The sequence below is a fragment of the Ctenopharyngodon idella genome, chromosome 21 (genome assembly GCF_019924925.1).
Source record: "Ctenopharyngodon idella isolate HZGC_01 chromosome 21, HZGC01, whole genome shotgun sequence".
NCBI classification, from domain to species: Eukaryota; Metazoa; Chordata; class Actinopteri; order Cypriniformes; family Xenocyprididae; genus Ctenopharyngodon; species Ctenopharyngodon idella.
The window spans coordinates 19,857,198-19,869,227 of record NC_067240.1 but is presented as its reverse complement, the minus strand read 5'-3'; the positions used below and the strand labels follow the sequence as shown (position 1 = coordinate 19,869,227).

General features: G+C 37.3%; 1 protein-coding gene across 1 annotated transcript in view; it reads right to left on the bottom strand.

Annotated features, from left to right (window-relative positions):
* Nucleotides 1–12,030, bottom strand: part of apbb3 (amyloid beta (A4) precursor protein-binding, family B, member 3) — a 32,012-nt gene that overhangs the window by 237 nt on the left and 19,745 nt on the right. The window contains exons 5-11 of the mRNA XM_051878582.1: nucleotides 11,509–11,655; nucleotides 7,915–8,042; nucleotides 3,245–3,359; nucleotides 3,035–3,122; nucleotides 2,846–2,929; nucleotides 1,627–1,742; nucleotides 117–296 (exon numbers count right to left, since the gene is read on the bottom strand). Coding sequence (XP_051734542.1) covers nucleotides 117–296; nucleotides 1,627–1,742; nucleotides 2,846–2,929; nucleotides 3,035–3,122; nucleotides 3,245–3,359; nucleotides 7,915–8,042; nucleotides 11,509–11,655 — 858 coding nt within the window. The remainder of the gene's footprint in view (nucleotides 1–116; nucleotides 297–1,626; nucleotides 1,743–2,845; nucleotides 2,930–3,034; nucleotides 3,123–3,244; nucleotides 3,360–7,914; nucleotides 8,043–11,508; nucleotides 11,656–12,030) is intronic.

Genomic DNA, 12,030 nt, shown 5'->3' with positions numbered 1-12,030 from the left:
CCAGACATTTGATTTTGCACTGAATTCTGTATCGATGCTATGAAACTATGAATTAAGTGTGGGATATTTTATGAATTATGTAGAGTGAAAGTCAAATAAATTTAGTATTGCCTCACCATGCATGCAGCCTGAACTGCCTCAGAGATGATCCCAGCATCGGGCTCACACCAGAACACGTGACACTCAAAGCGCTGGGTTCCGGCATCCACTATGACCGCAAAAGTGTGTGTGTCATGACCCACGCCTAGGAAAGTTAAGTAACGTACTTGGGATTCCCAAAATGGGTCATCTCCATCCTGAAATAAAGCAAGAGTGGAAAGAAAGAGTGAAAAACAGAAAGACTATGGTTCATGTACAGAAAAGCATAATACTTATACTATTACTGCAGTAAATAGTGTGTATAGTGCGCAAAGTGTCCTTACGCAGAGCATACAGCACTGGCCATTGTAAGCTACCCAAAAAATGCAGTGCACTTGACTTGACTGAGTAGGCTAAATCGTGCGCACGATTTACTAATTTGTTCCCTCGATTTACTAAAACGTGTGCACGATTTACTATTTCGTTCCCTCGATTTATAATGCGCATGATTTATAAATCGAGGGAATGAAATAGTAAATCATGCGCACGATTTAGTAAATCGAGGGAACAAATTAGTAAGTCGTGCGCACGATTTAATTTTTTTTTCTTGCATATTATGTGCGGGGCTATGTAATTTTAAACTACCAAAAGTTTTTTTTTTTTTCACTTTTGAATTAAAAACACAAAGCAAATTTACCTATAAAATGAGAAAACTACAGCACTTGATGAATTAAACATGGGCCCTGTTTACACCTAGGATTAAGATGCATTTTGGTCGATCGGATCACAAGTAGACGGGGGCGACACATACCTGTTTACATCTTGTGTTTTAACCCATCTCTTTTGTCCACTTTCAACCACTTCTGTCCTGATTTTTTCGAGGGGAGGGTTTATGGGCGGGTAAATGTATGGGTTTTTTCAGATCTTTCAATCTAATGGACAAAATAAGCTCACGCATTTTACATATGAACGCGCCTGGAGATGAAGGAAAAACATAGAGATCAGTTTTCGTTTCTGCTCTGATAGCTGCAAGGCCACGCCAAATACTGTGAGTGTGTTAGAAATCAGGGAGAGAACTTTGTGCTTGGTATGTTTTTTGTCTTCAAACCAAACTTGGGTCTCCAGCCATTATGTCAGTAGGCAGAGAGTAGGAAGTCTTTTGTGGCTGTTCGAACACATTAGACAACATGGGCGTTTACACTACGAAAGCAATCCAGACTAATGTGTTTTCGACTATCTCTGGAAGTGGTCGAAAGTGGACCAGCTCAAAATAATTTAGACCTCATTTACACCTGTATTTAGCGTCGCCCACATCCGATCGACCAAAATGCATCTTAATACCAGGTGTAAACAGGGCCAACAATGTAGCATACTTCTCTTTGAAACCCATTGTTCCATAACAAATACTGTTTTGCATGCTACAAAAAAATTCTAACAGTAGAAACCCACATATCCAAAAAAATACAGTAGGGTGAATTCAGGTTGATTGGGACACTTTTTTCAAGTCATCTCAATGGCAAAAAGTGTCCCAATAATATATACTCTCACCTCTCCTCTCCATAAAGACAGAACTGTATCAGACACATGGATGACTATAGGCTCCCACTCATCTCTGTCTCTGGAGTGCATGATACTCTCAATAGCTCTGTTCAACACTTCCATTCCTGTCAGCATACACATAAAAAACACATTAACCACAAACCCATACAAAACATCACTACCAGGACGATACATGATTTTCTTTGATGTTTAAGCTAGGGTTTCTAGATCTCTAATCAGCCACCAAAGTAATAATTAACCTGGTTTTAGATCTTAATCTTTTTAAACTTAAGCTTTTCATTGAGAAAATCTTTTAAAACTGTTTGATTTGTGTCCAAATTGGATCCACAATATGTTGTACTCATATTTAACACTGAAAATGTTTTAAATGTGACATTTTAATTCAAACTTGAGAGCAGGGATACTATATGCCAAACATGAAGTGTTTGATACTACATGGCAAGGTTACACAGACAGGGCTTAGACTAAGCCAGGAGTAGGCCTTAGTTAAATTAGGACTTTAGCTTTTGTAAACGTGCCTTAGAAAAAAACATTACTGGCATGCATCCTGAGACAAAACAATAGCACTGACATAAGCTGCGTTTCCACCAAAATTACCCACAACAATTTGTCCCAGGAACTTTTTTCCTCCAGACCTGTTGCTGTCTGCGTTTCCATCGTGGTCTAAAGTACCGTGAAGATTAGGCAAATTAGTGCGATGACATAGGACTGCATGCGACTTTCCAGTTCCCGCTGGATTTCATCCTAGCTTACCTCGTCATCAGTCCATCCGTCATATTTTTTAAACTCCATTGTTGATTTGAATAGCAAACAACTATTAATAAGAATTAATTAGGAGTTTATTGAGGCAAAAGTCATAGTTAATAGTTAGTTAATAGTAAGAATTGGATCGTAATCTAAAGTGTAACCGAAATTTTTTTACCCAGAACTTCATTTAGACCCTTGTCCCTGCGGTCAAAACACACTGAGTACAACCCCAAGGTCCCTAGTTCCTGGGAAAAGTTCTATAATAAGCTCTATCTATAAAAGGCTATATTTTAAGATATGTCACTGCAAGTTGCTTTCAGTGAAGATAGCTCAAACATGAATTTTAGTCTGGGACATGGGTTGTAATAGTATTACAATAGTATAGTTGTAATAGTATTATAGCTTTCATTCCAGTGTAAAAGGGTTTATAAGTTATCTGAATGGCCCGAATCACACTCACCCATTGCTCTGGATACAGGTAGGTTTCCAATGTACTCCACCTCAAACTTCTGCACCCTCTGCCTTACTGCGTCCAGGAAGTCAACTGGAAAGCACAAATTAAACATTAAAAAGGATACCATTTGCGGTTTAGAAAACCAACCAATCTGCTTTAAAAGATGCCACTTTCTCAAAGAGGCAGATGTTGTACCTTGGCGGGGCAAGTCCTCTGGGGAGATACTCTCCATGGTGAGAGAACGGGCCATAGAGGGCTGCAGCGCCGCTTTCTCTGCCATGATCTGTGGAAACAGACCAATCACAAACAAACCACCAGCATTGAAATATGGACATTTTTGATCATGAAAATGTTAATGCTAATGTTAATGATGACAATAGAGTTAACAGGATCATGTGATCTTACCTTGGAGCACATCTCATGCAGGGCAGATGCGATGGTCTTGGCTGGAGAATTGCAGCGGAACACATGACACTTCAGCATGCAGGTGTCTTTATCACTGGCCACAAAGGCAAAGTCCCTACGGAGGATCAGGAGACTGGAGTAAATACTTAACACAGTGATATTCATGCTTCTTCTAACAGCCTGATAGACACACTAAATATACACACACATTTTATATACAGGTGCTGGTCATATAATTAGAATATCATCAAAAAGTTCATTTTTTTATTATAAATTATTTTTAAAAATGAAACTTTCATATATTCTAGATTCCCTACATGTAAAGTAAAACATTTCAAAAGTTTTTTTTTTTAAATTTTGATGATTAGAGCGTACAGCTCATGAAAGTCCAAAATCCAGTATTTCAAAATATTAGAATATTTCCTAAAATCAATCAAAAAATGGATTTGCAAAACAGAAAAGTTAAAGTTCTTTAAAGTATGTTCTTTTGTGCACTCAATACTTGATCGGCAGGACATATTACAGCAAATGACTTGCTCCTAGCACAAATTACTGCATCAGTGAAGTGTGGCATGGAAGTGATCAGCCTGTGGCACTGCTGAGGCACTATTGAGCCTTCAGATCATCTGTATATTGTTGGATCGACTGTTTCTCATCTTTCTCTTGAAAATATCCCATAGATTCAGGTCAGGCATATTGGCTGGCCAATAAAGCACAGTAATATCATGATCAGCAAACCACTTGGAAGTGGTTTTTGCACTGTGGGCAGGTGCTAAAGTCCTGCTGGAAAAGGAAATCAGCATCTCCATAAAGCTTGTAAGCAGATGGAAGCATAAAGTGCTTCAAAATCTCCTGGAAGATGGCTGCATTGACCCCCCCCCCCCCCCCCCCAAATCATTATTGACTTCAGAAACTTCACACTAGACTTCAAGCAGCTTGGATTCTGTGCCTCTCCAGTCTTCCTTCAGACTCTGGGACCATGATTTCAACATGAAATGCAAAATTTACTTTTATCTGAAAAGAGGACTTTCGGCCACTGTTCACTGTCCAGTTCTTTTTCTCCTTAGCCCAGGTAAGATGCTTCTGACGTTGTCTCTGGTTCAGAAGTGGCTTGGTAGTCCTTTTCCTGAAGATGTCTGAGTGTGGTGACTCTTGATGTGCTGACTCCGGCTTCATTCTACTCATTGTGAAGCTCTCCCAAGTGTTTGAATCGGCTTTACTTGACAGTATTCTCAAGCTTGCGGTCATCCCTGTTGCTTGTGCACCTTTGCCTACCCAATTTCTTCCTTCCAGTCAACTTTGCATTTAATATGCTTTGATACATCACTCTGTAAACAGCCACCCCATTCAGTAATGACCTTCTGTGACTTACTCTCTTTGTGGAGGGTGTCAATGATTGTCTCCTGGACCATTGCCAAGTCAGCAGTCTTCCCCATTAGTGTGGTTTCAAAAAACAAAAGATACCCGGATTTTATACTGTAGGGATGGTCATTTAATGAAACTCAAATGTAAATATTCTAATATTTTGAGATACTGGATTTTGGACTTTCATTAGCTGTACGCTCTAATCAACAAATTTACAAAAAAAAACTTTTGAAATGTTTTACTTTACATGTAGGGAATCTACAATATATGAAAGTTTCATTTTTTAAAATAATTTTCAATAAAAAAATGAACTTTTTCACGATATTCTAATTATATGACCAGCACCTGTATATAATCAGTCACATGTAGTCATTTATGGTCATGAAAACAATGGTTAATAATCAAAAAGTTTAAATAATTACATTTTTAGGTTACACTTTATTTCAATAAACCACATTAGTCATTCTACTAACTATAAATAACTTTGCAACTACATGTCAACTAACTCTCATTAGTGTATTAGTAGACTTAAAAAATCATTTAAATTCTTTGCTCAAGAAACATTTTTATTATTGTCAGTGTTAAACATTTCTGTGGAAAGCATTATACATTTTTTTCAGGATAGAAATTTCAAAAGGAACAGCATTTATTTGAAATAGAAATCTTTGGTAACATTCTAAATGACTTTACTATCACTTTTGATCAATTTAATGCACCCATACTGAATAATTGTATTAATTTCTTAAAAAAAAAAAAAAAAGTCTTACCCCTACTTTTGAAGAGTAGAGTATATATAAAACATTATATATATTATTTTGACACCTAAAATATATATTTTATAAAATATTAAAAAACTATACTAATAATATACTATAAACTAAGTATTAAAAAATATTAACACATATTACACCTAAATATATATATATATATAAAATATCCATGCTATGGCATCATGATGACTCAATTGTGTTTGACTTTGCCATAAGCATGCTGGAAGGCCACAGTAGTGAGCAGCCCTTCTAAGAATAGGGCTAAAATAAAAATGGGACAAAACCCCCTGCAAGCAGGAAATGACATCGGCCAGCTGGGTATTAACAAAGTGATGCAAAACCATCTCTAGTCTCTCAACCTAACTTGTTATTCACTAAATCTCCTCACATTAACTTTAGAAAGTCTCTCTTAGCTGACTGTTTGTGGCAATATCAGATGTCAGTGTTCTATAAATACAGATCGATCGGCATTTCTGGGCAGTATGACTTTCTAATTCTATATGCAATGCAACGGTGCATTCCCCCTGATTCTTCAAGACCTAAAGCTGCATGCTGGCTCCTTCAAAGAGAATGTTTTATTCATGAATATTACATTGGAGAAATGTAGAGCAGCAGTGCTTCATACAGCACATGGCTCAAGCTCACACAGCATACTGATGCTTGTGAAATCCAGCACTCGTTTACTCTCAACTACTAAGGGAGAACATGCAAGTCAAACAGAATAACAAATTAGTTTGTCTGGTTAGTAAACAGGCAGATGGAAACCTTCATTGTGTGAATACAGAGTCATTGTGCCAGCCCCTGCTGATCTCAGTTATGAAAAAGCTCAGGGTTCCACACTTACACTTAAGTTACCTAGACTGGAAGGGTCTATTTTTGGATTTGCAATCTAAACACATTCTCACAATATAAATAAGGTATAAAGACGATCTCATTGGCACATGCCAACATGCTCTAGTGATGGTCTCATTACAAACTAATCTGTTCCCCCTTTGTCCAAACAATTTTGACAAATCTAAAAAATGTCATGGTTACTGAGACTCTGATTGGTCCATCATGGCAGAATCATCTGCATTTATTGTTTGTTTGAACACAGGGGAGGGTATTTCTTAGACATGCAGAGCAAAGCAGACATTTAAATAAATGTATCATCATTGGTTAATCAAAAAACACTTGTACACTTGTAATTTTGTTATACTTTTTGCATTTAGTACAATTTACACCTGAGATGCATGACAGTAAAGAAATCAAATGAAAGAAAACATGGCTAATGAGGAGCGCTACTTCATGACCACGACATCACGAAACATGTTTTCTAGGTCTAATTGAAAAAAGAAAAAAGTGCAGTTATTACCTGTCTCTGTTTTCACAAGAGGTGGTTTAAAAAAGAAAAAGGAAACAAAGGTTAATAATAGTTAAAATAATGCAAAAGAAACGAGAATGTTTTTTAGCAAGCTAAAGACCCTTGTGAAAAAGAAGTGCATTATAGCATACTTTTAAAAAGAGTACTTATTACAGAAATAATATGCTTTAAAAGAAAAGCATACTGAATCAAACTGCATCTCATGTTTTTGGACACTTAATTGCATGTTAATTGTAAATACATGAAAATATATTATAGTTTAAATTTATATTACATGCAATTAGACTTCTGCTTATTTGACCCACTTAAGTAGGACTTAAGTATATGAAAATGTAATTTCATAATAACTATTGTCTTTGAAATACTGTACATGTACTGTGACCATGTGTTTATGGTAAACTAAAATATACTCTAATGTAATTTCTAGTGAAACCTGCATGCAATGTACTGTATTTTAATATATTTTTTAATTACACATTTGTAATGATGAAGTTGCAATTTAGTACATTTAAAATACATTACCTTTAAATGCAATATCAAATATTACACTACAGTTATAATCAAGTACTTTCCATGTACAAAACATTGTCATGAAAGTGTACTCTCTTTAAGTGGCCTTTTATTTCATTAATATTATATTATCTTCAAGTACAGTTTTATAATTTTACTTTTTATACTTTTTAAAAGTGTGCTTTGAAGTACATTACAAGTGCATGTTCAATACAATTAAGTGCACTTGTTTTTCACATGGGGAGCTACTCTACACTCTAGTCAGCTTTAGCCAGTAATCGCTTTCAACAACACACAAATCAAAAACAAAAGCAACACATTTCATGCAAAACATTTCTTATTATGGTTTGCAAATATTCATCATCAGTTGCTCAAACCACAACTCAACTCAAAATAGCACCGGGCTTCACTTCACTAGGCTTACATTTAAAAAGCTCTCTGTTTTCAAAGACCTGCCACTGCCTGTCACTGAATGAGGAAATATGATTGAACTGAAGGGATGTTGGCCATTTGTCATTTAGCAGGCTCATAAATTTTCTGTTAAACTGTAGTGAATGGAGCCTCTGCAGAAATCCAGATTTATCATATGTGATAGCATTGAAAAGTAGAAAAACTGAGAAATTTTAAACCCACAAATAGAAGAAGGGTACAGGTCAGTCTACCTGCCATTGTTGCAGCCCACCCCCCATACACGGATGTTGATTATGGGCTGACAATGGATGAGGCTGCGGTCCACAGGGTCCATTAGACTGAGAGTGTCCTTCTTTAGCACCATCATCATATCCTGACCCTGAACACACACACACACACACATATGCTTTGAGTAGTTACCATGAACTTCTGTGAGAGCTAGGCTAACCTGAGGTGATTTAATATAATTCAAACCGAACTGTAAAATAGTGTGTAAACCTTATGAAAATTAGTAATGGACATACAGTTGTTAATTAATGGGACCCTTGTTAAATATGATCAAAGATGACTGTAAAAATAAACCTGCATTGTTTATCCTTTTGATCTTTAATTCATAAAATTAGCAAAAATCTAACCTTTCATTGAAGGAAAAGAATTGAAAGTGGGGGAAAAATCACATTATGAAATAAATGTTTTTCTTCAAAACACGTTGGCCACAATTATTGGCACCCATAGAATTTTTTACAAACCCGATTCCAAAAAAGTTGGGACACTGTACAAATTGTGAATAAAAAAGGAATGCAATAATTTACAAATCTCATAAACTTATATTTTATTCACAATAGAATATAGATAACATATCAAATGTCATGCCAAATATTGGCTCATTTTGGATTTCATGAGAGCTACACATTCCAAAAAAGTTGGGACAGGTAGCAATAAGTGGCCGGAAAAGTTAAATGTACATATAAGGAACAGCTGGAGGACCAATTTGCAACTTATTAGGTCAATTGGCAACATGATTGGGTATAAAAAGAGCCTCTCAGAGTGGCAGTGTCTCTCAGAAGTCAAGATGGGCAGAGAATCACCAATTCCCCCAATGCTGCGGCGAAAAATAGTGGAGCGATATCAGAAAGGAGTTTCTCAGAGAAAAATTGCAAAGAGTTTGAAGTTATCATCATCTACAGTGCATAATATCATCCAAAGATTCAGAGAATCTGGAACAATCTCTGTGCGTAAGGGTCAAGGCCGGAAAACCATACTGGATGCCCGTGATCTTCGGGCCCTTAGACGGCACTGCATCACATACAGGAATGCTACTGTAATGAAAATCACAACATGGGCTCAGGAATACTTCCAGAAAACATTGTCGGTGAACACAATCCACCGTGCCATTCGCCGTTGCTAAAACTCTATTGGTCAAAAAAGAAGCCATATCTAAACATGATCCAGAAGCGCAGGCGTTTTCTCTGGGCCAAGGCTCATTTAAAATGGACTGTGGCAAAGTGGAACACTGTTCTGTGGTCAGACGAATCAAAATTTGAAGTTCTTTTTGGAAAACTGGGACACCATGTCATCCGGACTAAAGAGGACAAGGACAACCCAAGTTGTTATCAGCGCTCAGTTCAGAAGCCTGCATCTCTGATGGTATGGGGTTGCATGAGTGCGTGTGGCATGGGCAACTTACACATCTGGAAAGGCACCATCAATGCTGAAAGGTATATCCAAGTTCTAGAACAACATATGGTCCCATCCAGACGTCGTCTCTTTCAGGGAAGACCTTGCATTTTCCAACATGACAATGCCAGACCACATACTGCATCAATTACAACATCATGGCTGCGTAAAAGAAGGATCCGGGTACTGAAATGGCCAGCCTGCAGTCCAGACCTTTCACCCATAGAAAACATTTGGCGCATCATAAAGAGGAAGATGCGACAAAGAAGACCTAAGACAGTTGAGCAACTAGAAGCCTGTATTAGACAAGAATGGGACAACATTCCTATTCCTAAACTTGAGCAACTTGTCTCCTCAGTCCCCAGACGTTTGCAGACTGTTATAAAAAGAAGAGGGGATGCCACACAGTGGTAAACATGGCCTTGTCCCAACTTTTTTGAGATGTGTTGATGCCATGAAATTTAAAATCAACTTATTTTTCCCATAAAATGATACATTTTCTCAGTTTAAGCATTTGATATGTCATCTATGTTGTATTCTGAATAAAATATTGAAATTTGAAACTTCCACATCATTGCATTCCTTTTTTATTCACAATTTGTATGACTAAAATATCTCTGAAGTATATTTCCATTCATATTTACATTTTTTTTAGCACACCAGGGTGGTCATGAACATGAAATTGTCCAGCCATGACTTCCTGTTCCACAGGAGTATAAACATGAGGAAACACAAAGGCCAAATTCCTGTAATGATTCATCACAATAAGTAAAACCAAAGAATATAGTTCTGATGTGCAGAATTGTTGAGCTTCACAAAATAGAAAATGGCTGTAAGAAAATAAAGCATTGAAAATCCCCATTTCCACTATCAGGGCAATAATTAAGAAGTTCCAATCAACTAAAGATGTTACAAATCTGCCTGGAAGAGGACGTGTGTCTAAATCGTCCTAATGCACGGTGAGGAGGAGAGTTTGAGTGGCCAAAGACTCTTTAAGGATCACAGCTGGAGAATTGCAGAGATTAGTTGAGTCTTGAGTCTCAGAAAGCCTAAAAAAAATTATCAAACAGCACCTACATCCCCACAAGTTGTTTGGGAGGGTTTCAAGAAAAATCCTCTGCTCTCATCCAGAAGCAATCTCCAGCACATTCAGTTGTCAGACAAGACTGGAACTTCAAACGGGACCGGCTTCTATGGTCAGATGAAACTAAAAAAAGAGCTTTTTGGCAGCAAACCCACCAGATGGGTTTGGTGCACACATGGATAAAAAGTACCCCATGCCCACGGTTAAATATACTGCTGGATCTTTAATGTGGACCTATTTGTCTGCTGGAGGTCCTGGACATCTTGTTCAGATACATGGTATCATGGATTCTATCAAATACCAACAGATAAAAAATCAAAACCTGACCGCTTTTGCTAGAAATACAATAATGGGCCGTGGTTGGATCTTCCATCAGGACAATGATCCAAAACAAACATCAAAACTAACACAAAAATGTGTCACTGAGCACAAAATAAAGCTTCTGCCATGGCCATCCAGTCCCTTGACCTGAACCCTAAAAAAAATGAGTGGAGTGAACTGAAGAGAAGAAGCACCAACATGGAGCTGGGAATCTGAAGGATCTGTAGAGATTCTGTATGAAGGAATGGTCTCTGATCTCTTGTCAGGTGTTCTCCAAACTCATCAGGCATTATAGGTGAAGACTCAGAGCTGTTATCTTGGCAAAAGGAGGTTGCAAAAAGTATTGAATAAAAGGGTGCCAAAAATTGTGGCCAACATGTTTTGAAGAAAAACATTTATTTCATAATGTGATTTTCCCCCCACTTTCAATTCTTTTCCTTCAATGAAAGATTATATTTTTGCTAATTTTATGAATTAAAGATCAAAAGGATAAACAATGCAGATTTATTTTTACAGTCATCTTTGATCATATTTACCAAGGGTGCCAGTAATTCTGACCACAACTGTATATAACCAAAATATATACTGGTAACACTTAGCAGTATGTAGCAACAATGTTTTGTGCTATTACAGGGTTAGCATGCTAGTACTGATATTACGCCTGTCTGAATGATTTCAGCGGACCTCCAAGGACATTGGTGGGCCCCAGCTAAGCAGATCTCATCTATTCTAGGTCACATGTATGAGTCCAGGCTGTTCTCACCTCTCCCCAGGCACCAACTGCGTCTCGGCCCTCTGCTTTACTGTGAGAAAGCTGCTGGATGCAGTTGTTTACCGCCAGACTACTCTTGCCAGGGGTAAGTTCCTCCTCAGGGATCTCAACCCAACCCAGCGAACGCACCGCAAAACACTGAAAGACAAATGGAGAGATTCTCATAACAGTACTCATACTTTAGATAGACTATATATGGGGCAAAATATGTTGACACTTGTAGCTAAATTCATTGGCATTAATAGTGAGTTGGATCTTTGAAGCCTTTCCACTCTATGTATCTCTCTATATATAGAGAAAGAGAGAGAGAGAGAGAGAGAGATACAGTAGTAGTTAACAAAAGTGATGTTCGGTCTAGGAAAATTGACATCTTCACCCTGTATTTAAATATTATTAAAAAATTGTTAAGGATTTTGTTTGCGTAGTTGTGCTTGGAGTCAGTTGTTTTGTTTTTGATAACTGATAACAATGGCAACATGATTGTGCACTTAATTTTTAATCACGACTTAATTT